The 15,557-nt window shown below is 39.4% G+C and overlaps 1 protein-coding gene across 1 annotated transcript in view; it reads left to right on the forward strand.

The window, feature by feature from the left end:
• The window catches only part of PRKDC (protein kinase, DNA-activated, catalytic subunit), a 134,327-nt gene that overhangs the window by 46,801 nt on the left and 71,969 nt on the right, over window positions 1-15,557 (forward strand). The window contains exons 39-49 of the mRNA XM_060243827.1: window positions 1,161-1,328; window positions 2,082-2,209; window positions 2,777-2,984; window positions 3,130-3,308; window positions 4,699-4,867; window positions 6,085-6,150; window positions 7,170-7,242; window positions 7,925-8,073; window positions 8,590-8,727; window positions 13,966-14,085; window positions 15,056-15,199. Coding sequence (XP_060099810.1) covers window positions 1,161-1,328; window positions 2,082-2,209; window positions 2,777-2,984; window positions 3,130-3,308; window positions 4,699-4,867; window positions 6,085-6,150; window positions 7,170-7,242; window positions 7,925-8,073; window positions 8,590-8,727; window positions 13,966-14,085; window positions 15,056-15,199 — 1,542 coding nt within the window. The remainder of the gene's footprint in view (window positions 1-1,160; window positions 1,329-2,081; window positions 2,210-2,776; window positions 2,985-3,129; window positions 3,309-4,698; window positions 4,868-6,084; window positions 6,151-7,169; window positions 7,243-7,924; window positions 8,074-8,589; window positions 8,728-13,965; window positions 14,086-15,055; window positions 15,200-15,557) is intronic.

Consider the following 15,557-nt stretch of genomic DNA (forward strand, 5'->3'; position numbering starts at 1 on the left):
CCCTGCAGGGGGTAAGAGGGGTTTTGTCAGAGCCAGTTTGGTGTAGTGGTTAAGCGCGCAGACTTTTATCTGGGAGAACCGCATTTGATTCCCCACTCCTCCACTTGCAGCTGCTGGAATGGCCTTGAGTCAGCCATAGCTCTTGTAGGAGTTGTCCTTGAAAGGGCAGCTACTGTGAGAGCTCTGTCAGCCCCACCTACCTCATAGGGTGTCTGTTGTGGGTGGGGGAAGGTAAAGGAGATTGTGACCACTCTGAGACACTGAGATTCAGAGTATAGGGTGGGATATAAATCCAATATCATCTTCTTTTACCATTTTCAAAGAAAAGGGAACCAGTAACATGTTAACAGTGTGATCCTAAGCAGTTGCACCGTTTGAAGGCTATAGACTTCAGTGGGCATGTAACTGATTAGGACTGAACTGCTAACAGTGTAGCTCAGTCTAACCAGACACTTTTAATTAAAAAAAAATCTGATAACTGTTAACATAAAACAATTCCGGTTTGTGTACTGTGGATGTACACAGTGTAGTTGATTCTTTCTCATGTCAGTAAAGAATAAAACCCTGCCATTATGTTGATTATTGTGGCCTCTGAATGTGGCATAGCAATAAGTTCTGATAGCAGTTAATACATTTTTACTTAGGATATTCATTGCTCATCACATGTAATGGATGAAATGTAGCAGTTAATACATTTTTACTTAGGATATTCATTGCTCAACACATGTGATGAATGAAATGTTGTGTTAACATTTTCACTTCTTTCACCAGGTTTGAACTTGTTAATTGTAGAGCCTAAAAGCTGGAAGGAACTAGCATATTTTAATTAACCTGTCTCTACTGTGGCTTGCACAGGCAGTATAATTCCAATTCCTGAGGAGAGGGAGGAGATTGGGGCATTGTGTTCTTCCTCCCTGCATCCCTTTCCCATGCAAATAGTCCACCACCCAAAAAGTTGTTACAACTTACATTACATTATCCTCAGTGGTTTACAATTAGCCAGGATTTCAAGCTGGTTTTAAATTTGATAGTAAAACTTAGTACTTAGAATTCACTATAATTATTCCTGGCAGATTTTTTTCTCTACACATTCTTTGAAAGAATAATGGTTTTTGAGGTCAGTGAACATATAATGTGATTTAACCTGCATATATTTTCAGAGTCAAACAGTCATTATTCTTCCATTCTTTATTAACCTTGTTGGAGAAAGACTTGTGGACCTTAAGAATGCACTTGACCAATTTGTAGCATTTAATTTTCCTTTGAGATCTAATGAGTTTCCTAAAGGAACCTTAAAGTACAACAACTTTGTGGACTGCACTAAAAAAGTAAGTGATAAAATATGTGTAATTTGCTGTTTTAGTTACTTATTTTAAAATGTTCATTTTTCTGGGCCCTATAGAAGTGTGTAATGTGCCCTTAATTCCATTCCATACACTGGTTCATGAATCATGAAAGAAAAATGCATGCTTTACTTCTTTAAGATAGAGATCAGTTCCAAGCAGGCCACCTGAGAATTCTACTTGGATCTATTCAAATGGGCTTGCTCCCGGAAAAGAGTACTTAGGCTTGCACTGATACTATGATATAAAAAAACCATATAGTCTAGTAAGCTATACTGTGCAGCCTAGTAAGGGATAAAGATCTCCATCCACCTGCTTGAACTTGGCCTTGAACACTATGATGGAATCTTAAATAAAATAATAAATATAAAATTAGTAATATGCACAAATTAAGTATCTCTGTGTTTTGGATTTCTTACGATGAAATAATTTTTTTTCTGTATGAGCATCAGATCTTGTTTGACTTTATATAAAGTAAAACAAAGTCTGATGTGTGTATAACAAAATAATTTTATATATACATACATATATTTACATATTCATATCATATTATATTATATTTCCTAGTAGGTTTTTGGATATAGTGTGTTAACATATATAGACTGTGTGTGTGACTCTTGGGTATTTTTATCCCTGTTAAGTGTTCCTCGTTGTGAAGTACCACCTGTTTATAAATACATGGCTTGTACTAAATATTATTACCATAGCCTGTAACCATACAGTCTTTTCCCCTCATAGTTTCTGGATGCACTAGAACTATCACAGAGTCCTGTGCTGTTGCAGCTGATGACAGAAATCCTTTGCAGGGACCACAGACACATAATGGAGGAACAGTTTGAAATTAGCTTCACAAGAATTGCCAGAAGGTAATCCTTATCAGTAGCTGTGAAACAGAATTTCTCTGCAGTTCTTTTAACTAATCACACATGTCAGGAGTTAGGGACTAGAAGTTAAAAAATCAGGGAGCCTCAGTTATTGAGATCATAACATCTGTGGAATTTTTCCATTCTTCCTTCATGGTCAGTTCTTATAAAAAAGAAAGTAGGATGACCCTTATTCAGCCATGGTGGAGACGCCCCTTGTGGTTTGAGGAAATGGTTCCATCCCAGATTCCTCTGCTTTTTCATATTGGAGCCTTTGATCCATAGTAGGAGTTATTAATACTATCTCAGTCTTTTAGCTGTTGGGCTTGCTTGTAGGCTTTTGTTAATATAAAATATGATTATTATTATTATAGGATATGCAGGGTCAAGCAGTTGCTTGAGTTTTTTATTGGAAGAATTCGACAGATCCAGATTTTGCTTATCTTGTTGCTTCGCAATTAAATTACTACCTAGTGCCATGTCTCTGGAAGAGATTTGGAAATATGAGTGAAGTTTTAACTAGGATGTGGTTGATGGTCATGTTTACTATAAAGTTCTCTTTGTGTTTAGGAGTAGCTGTTACAAACAAGTGGTATTGCTCGACACTGTACACAAAATGTTTCAGAGTGAAACCCTTCTTTCAAGTGCAACCCGTCAAGCCTATGTAGATCGCTCACTTCTCACTTTGTTGCTGCATTGCAGTGTAGATGCTCTGAATGATTTTTTTGTTAAGATTATTGTGGAGGCCATGGACTCACTTAAATCAAGATTTACAAAGGTAAAAAGAGAACCGCATCTTTTAAAAGTACAACTTGGGAGGTATGTTTTTATTCTATTTGAAGAAAGATGGTGCTGAATATAGAAATTTAAAGCTAAGTAAACATTCTGGTTAGTCACTTGAGAACTTTTTTTTAATTTTTCAGTCAAATGAAACTATGTTTGATGCACAGCTCACCAAGAAAATGAGCTATTACAAGATTTTGGAAGTGATGTATTCACGTCTTTCAAAAGAGGATGTGTATTCTAAAGATTCTAGAATTAACCAAGCATTTATGGGCTCCACTTGTGTAGAAGGAAATGAGCTTACAAAGACGCTAATCAAGTAAGTGTTTCTTGTTTGTCCTTTTTAAACCATTGATTGGCATAGATGCACCTTCTTTTCCTATATCTGCAATTTAACTTCGTTATGTTAAAGATTTAGGTAGAAATATCTTAATCATTTGGGTTCATTGTTCAGACTGTTAATTTCAGGTTACTTTTTTCTCCATCTGGCTGGTCACCTCTCTTTAGATTTTGTGTCGCTGTTTCTCCCCTTTAGAATCTTTACAAAGTCTCAAGCATTCCTCTGTATGTCTTGAGCATGTATGCTTTCCCCTCGAGAATGACTGCTTCTCCTAGAAAGGCTGCTTGCCTCCAGGAAAACTTCTACCAACCTCCTTTCAAAACCACCTGCAATGTGAATTACCATAAAGGGAAGAGAAAGGCATAAACTAGACAGACTTTAGAGCTACTGGTTTTGCTCTGTTGTATGGGAGGAGGTTCTGGGAGACCTAGGCTAGAAACCCACTCTGCCATGAAAGTTTGCTGGGTGACCTTCAGCCAGTCCCACAATGTCAACCTAACCTACTTCACAGGGTGCTTGTTGTGAGGATAAAATGGAGGTGAGATTGTTGGAAGCCACTTTGGGCCCCTGTGGGGGAGACAGGTGGGGTATAAATGAAGTACATAAGTAAACAAATGAACTGTCAAGGTGTTTTACAAGTGGTGAAAACATAAAGTACAAAAATAAGACAGAACATCTGGAAAAAATACAAAATTTAAAGCTGTAAGTATAACAAGCAAACTCCCTTCCTGAATAAATATCTCTTGTTAAGATTATGTTGTCTAGTCCTCTATGATGGTACCAGTTGCACATTTTGAATGAGGGAGCTCCAGAGTTCAGGTGGCAATGAGCTGGCCCTCGTGCATGTCCCTGAACTCCAATATGAGTTTCTATAAGAAGCCCGTCCCCCTGAAGAACCGAGACCTAAGCAGGTTAATACAAGTGGCAATGATCCTTAAGGACTAAAGCTTTTTAGGACTTCTAAAGTCAAAAACAGCACTCTGAATTGTACCTAGAAACAAACTGGGAATCCGTGTAGTTGGTGTTGCACTGGTTTTGTATGCTCGTTGTGGAGGTTCTACCTTTTATCAGTAATATTTCAAGCTAGTGCAACCATTGCAAGTACTAGATCCATCAATCAATATATTTATTACGATCATAAATCAGAATAAAACAAAATCTGCTTTGGTTTTTTGTATATAAGTCTAGATCGTTGTTTTCACTGGCGGGTATTGTTAATTTCTACAATGTAATATGCCCTTTAAGAGCTGAGCAAAAGTTGACATTTGAATGGTGTGTTACAAATGTCAACAAAGTACTGAATTATACGTTTGCAGAAATATACTGATCTATCTACAGCTTCTGCTTTTCTCATTTGTTTCATTTCAAGGTCATGCTATGATGCCTTTACAGAAAACATGTCAGGTGAAACTCAACTGCTGGAAAAGAGGAGACAGTACCACTGTGCTGCGTATAATTGTGCCATTGCTGTTATTAGCTGTGTCTTCAATGAAAGCAAATTCTACCAAGGCTTTCTTTTCACAGAAAAACCAGAAAAGGTATGTGTTCTATAATGGAATTTCACCTAAGATAGAGATTAACATCTACTGGTTTTAACCAAAATGGCACTTTAAATGGCCCACTGACTTATCTAATAGAAATCATGGCTTGCTCTATAATCATCAAGAACATAAGAAGAGCCCTGCTGGATCAGACCAGTGTTCCTTCATCCTGTCTTGTACGATAGCCAGGCGGTTGCTGTGCAGGGCTAACAGCAGGGCATAGATGCCAAGGTTCTCTCCCGATACTGTCTCCTAGCACTGGTATTCAAAAGATTCCTGCCTCTGAACATGGAGGTTCCCTTTAGTCACTATGACTAGCAATACTCTCCCTGAGCTGTGGAGTCTTGTGAGCAAAAATTCCACTTTGTGAGCTACTGCCATTAAATTTGTGAGCTACTGCATAAATTAGTTAGCTCTGGGGTCATTTTTCCTGAGCTAAGACAATAATGTGTGAGCCAGAGGCAAAAAACCCTGTGAGATAGCTCACACTAACTCAGCTTTGAGGGAACACTGATGGCTAGTAGCCACTAATAGACCTGTCTGCCATGCGTTTGTCATATCCCCTTTTAAAGCCAAATAACTCTCATAGCTGGCTTCATCCAGCTGGGAGCATGTTCCCAGGGGATCGGGGTAGGGGTGGGGATTAAGGGTCCTCAGTGGCTTCTTGTTTTGAGCAGTAATAATAATAGACTGATGGGAGGATTGCTTGGGAGTGTCATGTGTGCCTTTGTCTCTTCTGGATGCCTGCCTGTCATGTTGAGAACCGGAGATTCAAGTTGTAATAACAGGCACCAGTATTTTTAAAAAGGATTTTGTTGATTGCTTCATAATCATAAAAAAGGTAAAGGTAGTCCCTTGTGCAAGCACCAGTCATTTCTGACTCTGGGGTGACGTTGCATCATGACATTTTCATGGCAGACTTTTTACAGGATGGTTTGCCATTGCCTTCCCCAGTCATCTGCACTTCCCCCCAGCAAGCTTGGTACTCATTTTACCGACCTCAGAAGGATGAAAGGCTGAGTCAACCCTGAGCCGGCTACCTGAACCTAGCTTCTGTTGGGATTGAACTCAGGTCATGAGCAGAGCTTGAAATGCAATACTGCATCTTACTCAGATTGCCGATAAGCATTTTGTTTAGTACTAACTTTAACTAAAATCTGCATGTATTGTATACTGATTGAGTTTAAATTTTCATGTCTTATTTTGCTTTGCAGAATCTATTTATTTTTGAAAACTTGTTGGATTTGCAACACCGTTATTCATTTCCAATAGAGGTTGAGGTATGAAGAAGTTACTGACTTTATGTATCATTGCTAATTGCAGTAATTTTTATCCTTTTTATTAATAGGTAGAATGTAACAACAATTAAAAAATTTCTTTCCATTTTAGAAGAATGGAAGAGCTTTCTTCAGAAACAGTCATTCTGTCATGAGGTGCCAGATTATGTTAAATGCTGTGGATTTAGATCAGAATAACTGCAAGGGATTACACTATGACAGGAACTGGGGCAGGCCTGATTAAAGTTGTTCCCATATAGCCTTCATGAATTCCATCCTTTAGCCTGATTCATTCCTTCAGATTTTTCAGGGGATACCCTGTTCTTCTGCATGCCACTCTTGGTCCCCTCCCTGTAGTCAGAGCAATCAGTAGGAAGTTCATACTTATTCCCATATCTGCAATAGTTGCATTTCTCCACCCTTATCAGTCTAGAGACAAAGAAACTGTGACTGTCCTGGTTGATAGCTCTCTGTTTACTTGACAACACTGAGCATTGTGGCTGTGCTTGGCTAGCTGTGAGTAACTGTTTAATGGTGGAGTAGTGGCATCTGGAATAACAGTACTAGCCACTGAACATAAGACAAAAGTGATGTACCCTGCCCTGAGGTCTTGCAGCAAATAGACACTATTCAGTACCCTCACAGCAGTTGGACTGTCAGCTGCATTCTTTCCTGACCAACTAAATATTTAGTGTACCAGGTTAATGAATCCCTGTCACAGCCTTCACTGGTAGCATTAGCTTTTCCCCCAAAAAAACCTTTATTGGCAAAACTATTTTAAAAAAAGGTAGCAATACATTTGGAATTGGTAACATTAGCTGTCTTTCCACCTAGGAATGTGCATGGTCAGTACACTCCAACCCCCCCAAATGTCTGTAATAAACTTCTCAATGACTTATCATATGTGATAATTCCTTTGGATATCTAGACTAGCTTTGACAGCACCTAAATAATCTTGTTAATTTTACACCTATTAATTTGCAAGCAGATCGGATCTTCTTTCAAAATTTTGCATATTCTAGGTTCCTCTGGAAAGAAAGAAACGATATATTGCCATTAGGAAAGATGCCAGGGAAGCAATGAGTGTGGATTCAGGTACTGAGATTTGCTGTTATTAGAAAAACTGTATTGCTGAGGATTTAATTATTTAAAGTCATTAGTGCATGTGATATTTTGCAGAGTAACATTAACCCTCCTAGGAGACCCCATTTTATTATCTAAATTTTGACCATTGGGAAGGCAACAAAGTGCAGGGAAACAAAATGTAAACATAGCTAAAACTGCTTACACTTTCTTTCAGCTAGGGACAAGTACTAAGAAAAATGGGGTTTGAGGAGAAATTTAAAGGAAGGGAATGAGCACCATATTCTAGGGAGGAAGTCTAAATTTAGCAGATTAAAATGTTAATTTAATTTATATTGAAATGATCAAATATGCAATATTTTCACCAAAAATAAACACTTTAATTATGAGAATGTTCATAAAAACATATTTACATTCTGCATTTTATAAAAATTTAATGCACCCGTAGCATGAATCAAGTCTTGTTGAAATTAATAGAACAAGGGCTAAATGTTCCATTGGATTTTTCTAAGTAGTCCATTTTCATATGGAGTAAAGTTATATGAGGTAAAGTGACTAAATGCGGCTTTATGTTACTACATTCATATCATTCGATAAGGGGAGAGCCTGACGTATCAAGTGTAGCATTTCTAGGGAACCAGATTTTCAGTCTCCTGAGTGGTTTCTTAGTTTAATGAAACTCTTTCTTTTGTAGCTGAGCCACACTATTTAGCTTCTGCATCATACATGGCAGACAGTAGCCTGAGTGAGGAAATGAGCCAATTTGACTTTTCAACTGGAGTGCAGAGTTTTTCATATCACTCTCAAGACCCTGCTGCTTCTGCTTCTCACTTCAGGAGAAAGGTATCTTTCTTTGGGAAAATATTAGTGCAGAGGTGTTAAACTCATTTGTTATGAGAGTGGGATCTGACATAAATATCGTTTTGTTGGGCCAAGCCGTGTTTGCCATAAAATGTAACAAAAGGTACCAAAGATATAAACTTTCTAAAGGTGATTTCAGATATCAAATGGCAATGGCAGGTAAATGACAATAGCAGACTTGATTAGATTAGGTGTGATGTGCCGAGGGGTAGTAGGTGTGGAGAAACCTAGGTCTCGGTTCCATCCGGGAGGATTCAGTCCAGGAGGATGCAAAGAAAAAATGGACATAAGCCTGACATTAGAAACCACAACATTCAGTTGCTGACTTAAACATAGCAGTGCTCTTACAAAGGAATTCCAAAGGAAGAGAGACTGTTGAATTGCAGCTGATAATGAAGCTCAAGAAACACCCATAGTAATTAATTTCAGTTTAATTTTGCTTATAAAAATTAGAATGGCATTGTCAGAATTATTTGGGTTTGGGTTTGTTTTCAGAAGGAGCCCACAGAATCTATGGGTCTGCGTGACATTGTGGAATTGGAACTGGATGAGCTCAACCAGCACGAGTGCATGGCTTCTATGACAACCCTGGTCAAACACATGCACAGAAATAATATCACACCTACGGTAGAAAAGGTCAGTATTGGTTTGTAGCTTCAGCTGTAGTTAACGCTGTATCTGTTCCTTTGTCTTCTAATAGAATTGTCAACAAGGGGACCTGCAACCAAATGTTGCATTGAGGGAAATAATGATGCTCCTTCCCTGAAGCAGAAGGGCAAGAGAATCTTTTCCATTAGTGGAGGAGGTTATCTTCAATATTGAGTTATGCCTCTTCCTTGCTTCATGGGCAGTGCTTATGCAAATGAATTTGACACGGCTTCTTTATTTATTATTTATTACATCATATTTATATCCCACCCTCTCCGTGAGCGGACTCAGGGCGGCTAAAAGGCCAAAGTGACGTCTAAGAACAAGTACAATATTAAAACATTAAAAACATAAAACACAATGGTGCTATACATCAAAATAGAACAGGCGAGGTTTCTAAAAAATTCTTTCAGCATTTCACAATCATTTGGAGTTGGATCCATGCCCCGCCTGCTCCACAATGGATAGGGTTTCTCTGTTCACTTACTTAAAAGAAAAAGAGAGAGAGCAAGAAAACGAAAATATGCTGAAACACAAGAAGTCAGCCACCATCTCCTATGCGACAGTGTCAGGATTGCAAATAAATAATTTATCTCACTCTCCTCAAGAGTGCCTGGCCTTGCTGAGAGCCAGGCTGTGGCTAGAGCCCAACTTTACTACTCATCCTGTTTTGGAGCAGTCTCATGCCTCTGCAGCACCAACCAGGTCCTCAGCAGCTGCTCTGTCTGGGGCAGAGAGTACACAGCCAGCCCTCTCCTGATTCAAGGCTTTGGTAAGGCCTGATGATGAAGCCTCATCACCATTCAGCAGCTGTCTTCTATCACTCAGGGTTCATAGGCGTCAGCAACTATCAGCACCTCCTGGGCATTCCTTCCATCCTGCCACCATGGAAATGGATTAAGAAGGCAATGAGAGGGAGCAGTGGCTCAACATTAAGTGACTACATTAAGTTGTCCTCTGACTCGATGGCTTCTGAAAGTGGTTGAGGGGGTGTGGCAGGGGAACGTAAGAACATAAGAGAAGCCATGTTGGATCAGGCCAATGGCCCATCCAGTCCAACACTCTGTATCACACAGTGGCCAAAAAAAAAAAGACCAAGTGCCATCAGGAGGTTCACAAGTGGGTATAGACGCCCTTCCACTTTGCCCCCTCACCAAGCACCAATAATATAGAGCATCACTGCCCCAGACAGTTCCAATAATATACTTTGGCTAATAGCCACTGCTGAACCTCTGCTCCATATTTTTATCCAATCCCCTCTAGAAGCTGGCTATGCTTGTAGTCGCCACCACCTCCTGTGGCAGTGAATTCCACGTGTTAATCACCCTTTGGGTGAAGAAGTACTTCCTTTTATCCGTTTTAACCTGACTGCTCAGCAATTTTATCGAATGCCCATGAGTTCTTGTATTGAGAGAAAGGGAGAAAAGTACGTCTTTCTCTACTTTCTTCATCCCATGCATTATCTTGTAAATCTCTATCATGTCACCCCGCAGTCGACGTTTCTCCAAGCTAAAGAGCCCCAAGCGTTTCAACCTTTCTTCATAGGGAAAGTGTTCCAACCCTTTAATCATTCTAGTTGCCCTTTTCTGGACTTTCTCCGATGCTATAATATCCTTTTTGAGGTACGGCGACCAGAACTGCACACAGTACTCCAAATGAGACCGCACCGTCGATTTATACAGGGGCATTATGATACTGGCTGATTTGTTTTCAATTCCCTTCCTAATAATTCCCAGCATGGTGTTGGCCTTCTTTATTGCAATCGCACACTGTCTTGACATTTTCAGTGCGTTATCTACCACGACCCCAAGATCTCTCTCTTGGTCAGTCTCTGCCAGTTCACGCCCCATCAACTTGTATTTGTAGCTGGGATTCTTGGCCCCAATGTGCATTACTTTGCACTTGGCCACATTGAACCTCATCTGCCACGTTGACGCCCACTCACCCAACCTCAACAGATCCCTTTGGAGTGCCTCCCAATCTTCTCTGGTTCTCACCACCCTGAACAATTTAATGTCATCTGCAAACTTGGCCACTTCACTGCTCACTCCCAACTCCAAATCATTTATGAACAAGTTAAAGAGTATGTGACCCAGTACCGAGCCCTGCGGCACCCCACTGCTTACCGTCCTCCACTGCGAAGACTGCCCATTTATACTCACTCTCTGCTTCCTATTAATCAGCCAGTTTTTGATCCACAAGAGGACCTGTCCTTTTACTCCATGACGCTCGAGCTTTCTAAGGAGCCTTTGATGAACTTTATCAAAAGCTTTCTGGAAGTCAAGGTAAACAACTATTGGGTCTCCTTTGTCCACATGCTTGTTCACCCCTCAAAGAAATGTAACAGGTTAGTGAGGCAAGATCTTCCCTTACAGAACCCATGCTGAGTCTTCCTCAATAACCCGTGTTCATCAATGTACCTGCTCATTCTGTCCTTGCTAATGGTTTCTACCAACTTTCCCAGTATTGAAGTCAGACTGAATGGCCTGTAATTTCCCGGATCTCCTCTGGAACCGTTTTTAAAGATGGGGGTGACATTTGCTACCTTCCAGTTCAACACCCCTTCCAAAATTAGTGGTTTTGGAGCGGGAAAACACTTCTCATCTTCCACAGTGAAGACGGAAGAAAAAAATGCATTCAGCTTCTCAGCCATTTCCCTATCCTCCTTCAGTAATCCTTTGACCCCTTGGTCATCCAAGGGCCCCACTGTCTCCCTGGCTGGTTTCCTGCTTCTAATATATTGGAAGAAATTTTTATTGTTGGTCTTTATGTTTTTGGAAGAAATATATTGGAAGAAATTTTTATTGTTGGTCTTTATGTTTTTTGCAATATGCTTCTCATAGTCCCCTTTTGCCAGCCTGATCACAGTCTTGCATTTGATTTGCCACAGCCTGTGCTCCCTTTTATTAATCTCACTTGGACTGGTTTTCCACCGCTTAAAGGAGTCCTTCTTACCTTTTACAGCTTCCATTACTTTGTTTGTTAACCATGCAGGCCTTTTCTTATACCTGTTTGTGCCTTTCCTAATTTGTGGTATATATTTTAACTGAGCTTCTAGGACTGTAGTTTCAAATAGCCTCCAAGCTTCCCCAAGGGTTTTGACCATATTTACCTTTCCTTTCAGTTTCCTCTTCACATGCTTCCTCATCTCAGAGAATTTACCCCTTTTAAAGTTAAACGCGGTTGTGCTGGTCTTTTGGGGCAACTCCCTATTTATACAAATGGTGAAATCAATAACATTATGGTCATTGCTCCCAAGTGGTGCGATCACTTTTACATCTCCCACCAAGTCTTGGGCATTACTTAGGACCAAATCCAGGATTGCCCCACCCCTGGTAGGTTCTGACACCATCTGCTCCATAGCACAGTCATTGAGAGCATCAAGAAACTTAATCTCTTTCTCTCAACCAGAACACATATTGACCCAATCAAACTGCAGGTAGTTAAAATCACCTATTACGACACAGTTTTTACGTTTAGCCGCTATCTTTAATCCTTCCATCATATTATAATCGTCCTCTGTCTTTTGATTTGGTGGGCGATAACAAACTCCCATAGTTAAATTTCCTTTTGGGCCCTCTGTTTCAACCCAAAGCATTTCTAGAAGGGAATCTAATTCTCTGACCTTAGTCTTACTGGACCGTATATTCTCTCTGGCATACAGAGCCACCCACCCTCCAACCCTTCCCTCCCTATCCTTCCGATATAACTTATATCCAGAAATCACCATGTCCCACTGATTCTCCTCATTCCACCAAGTTTCTGAAATTCCCACAATGTCTATTAAAGGTTAAAAGGGCTTCTGAAATCTCAAGAGACAACAGCCTGAGTGCCAGAAAATGCCAGATCTCTGGGTGTCCTCTAGCTTCTAACATTATCTGTCCTGTGGCTGAAGTGCTGGAAAGTGGATCACCTTTGGAATGTCCTCCCCCTTGAGGCTCATGGGGTGCCTGCTTTACTTTCTTATAAGTGCCAGGCTAAAATAGACCTTTTTACTTGGGTTTTTAATTAGAAGTTTTCTCTTACAGCATTTTAGTGGCCTGTTGCTGGTTTATTGTCTACTTTGTTTTATTCTGGCTACTTAAGTCCATTTTTTAATATTGTGGTTTTTAATTGTGAATGACCTTGAGCAGGACTCTGAAGAGGTGGCAGAGAAATATTCTAAATAAATAAATAAATTTGCATAAGTCTGCCTGTGGAGCAAGGAAAAACCATAAACCTGTTCTAAATATACCTTCCAAACCCTCATGGTAAGGTCAGCATTTGATTTCATTTCATGCACTGACTACAACGGGGAGGGGTGGAGAGGGTTGTCTAGGCTAGCTGACCAAGCTGCTGACTTCTTACTTGATAAGTTCTCCTTTGATTTGGCATAGAAGATGATCAGGAAAATTTTGTAACTTTTCCTCAGTCTCAGCTCTAGATCTGGGAGATTCCAGCTCTTCTTCTGGCTTTAGAGAAGTGCTTGAGACCTCAGTTTCTTCCCATGGAATTATGAGGGAGTCCTGTGTGTGCTGTGGTTTTGGTGGGCTAGACTTTAGAGGGGTGAAAGCCAAATGTTCCTGCATATTGAGGAGGTGTGTGCTCTGAGTTGCACAGAACTCTTCCCCTAGAAGGGGAAAGGTTTGAGTGTTCCAAGTATGTTCTGTTGATTTTTAAAGTATTTGTGAAGGCAACAGTTTCAATACTAGAAAATCTGATCTCACATTCAGGAACATAATTATAGGCATATAAGTTTCTGTAATGTCTTAAGAAAAACAGTATATTTCATTATTTCAGAAAACTGCTGTTGAATGTTTCTATTGAATGACATTTTATTCGTAGCCTGTAGGTTAGTTTTGAGGAATCACTACTACCATCAGTTGAGGGGAAAATGTGGTATGACTTCTTTGATTGCTGATTTGTATATGGTGCAGTTTTCTCTTCTTAAAGGTACACATCTTATGCCAAATCCAAAGAATACAGTAAAGATTTCTCAGAAGTCTCTAAACAGCACATTAAGCTATGCTTCTGTTGAATTTGGATCTTAGTGGTTGTAGTCCTTGAAAGCTTTCATATAATATTAAGTTTTGGATCAAGTAGACCTCAGATGAAAACTGATACAAAAAGTATAGAAGAAGCATTTCCACACAGTCTTCTAAACTATAGTTAACAAATAGCATTTGAGAGGATATTAATTCAGTTATCATTATTTGTATGTGTATTTATAATAATTCTGGTTCTCAGGGTGCAGTTCTGCCCGATCTTCCCCCATGGATGAAGTTCCTACACAATAAACTGGGGAATCCATCTGTACCACTAAACATTCGCCTCTTTGTGGCCAAACTAATTGTGAATACGGAAGAAGTGAGTCCATTTTTGGTTTTGATAGCCACAAAAATGCTCGGTTTTGAGTTCAGTAGCACTTTAAGAGACCAACAAGAGTTTCAGTGTATGTTGTCATAAATAAATGGGAAGTGTTGGCTCTTTACTGCACTGAAGTGTTAAAGCAAAAGCAGTCTTTTTGCTCCAGTATGTAGTTTTTATGAATTTGCATAAGGATTGTGTTCTAAAGGAGTTTGTTCTCTCTCTCTCCTTGCAATATTCTATCCAGCTGAAACCAAGATGAAGATGAGCAGGTTACACACTATTCACAAATCAAAAAACATTAGGATAGAGTATTTGAAAGGATTCTTTGATCCTTATTTGAGTGTAACCTTTAAAAACAGGACCTGTTCTAACTATGCAGGAATTTGTTTGCTATTTTTGAACCTGATGTATGTCTATCCTACTTTATGAATTTTCTGTTACTAAAATACACTAGCTTTCTTTGGGAATCTTAAATTTCATTTCATCAATAAATATTTGCCCCATATTGGATAGTTATGTGTTATAACTGGCTTTTATAAAAAGCTGCCACACAGTACATAGTAAGAATAATTCCTCCAATGGTTTAGTAGAGACACATTAAAAAATGGTAGATTTGAGAATTGCAGATGGTTTAAATTCTATCAGTGCATCTTGAGTTATCGGTGTGTTTGTATTTCCATGAAAAAAACATTGGCATCTAGCAAAGGAGAAACATGAGCCCATTCCATTACCAAATACAGGAAGTTAAGCTTTCCTAAGTGCACTTATACCTTTCTGGCTCATAGGCAACAGTGAGACCTTGTGTGCTAATAATCTTCTTTGTTGTAGGCATTGTCCATGTTAGTAAATTAATCTATCAGTACACTTATCAGCACGCTTCATTCTCAAGCAAATTAATGTATTAATGCCATACAGCAGTTTCCAAAATGACATTCTTCTTTACATGAATTCTTATTTTCTTTTGTAGGTTTTCCAGCCATATGCAAAACAGTTTTTAGGCCCCTTGCTGCAGTTAATTGTTTCTGGAGATAATGGAGGAGAGGGAATACATTACATGGTGGTGGAAATAGTTGTCACCTTGCTGTCCTGGACTAGTATTAACACTCCCAAAGTAAGAAAGTATGGCGTACATATTGTCATAATGACTTGACCTAGTGGAGGTATATGTATTGGCCATAGATTAAGCAGCCAGCTAATTTTAATTGGGGGGAAAATTAACAGTGGGAAAATCTTGCATGTTCTTGGGGTCATGGTAGATAACTCACTAAAAATGTTGACTCACTGTGCAATAAAAAAGGGTAGATGCTGTACTTAGGAAGTACATAATGGAAGGAAGTACATCCAGTATCATAATGCCCTGTATAAATCTATGGTTTGGCCTCATTTGGAATATTGTGTACAGTTACCGTACCTCAAAAAATATTATAGCATTGGAAAAGGTGAAAAAAGGGAAACTAAAGTGATGGACC

This window comes from Heteronotia binoei, chromosome 7, assembly GCF_032191835.1.
Source record: "Heteronotia binoei isolate CCM8104 ecotype False Entrance Well chromosome 7, APGP_CSIRO_Hbin_v1, whole genome shotgun sequence".
In the NCBI taxonomy this organism is placed as follows: domain Eukaryota; kingdom Metazoa; phylum Chordata; class Lepidosauria; order Squamata; family Gekkonidae; genus Heteronotia; species Heteronotia binoei.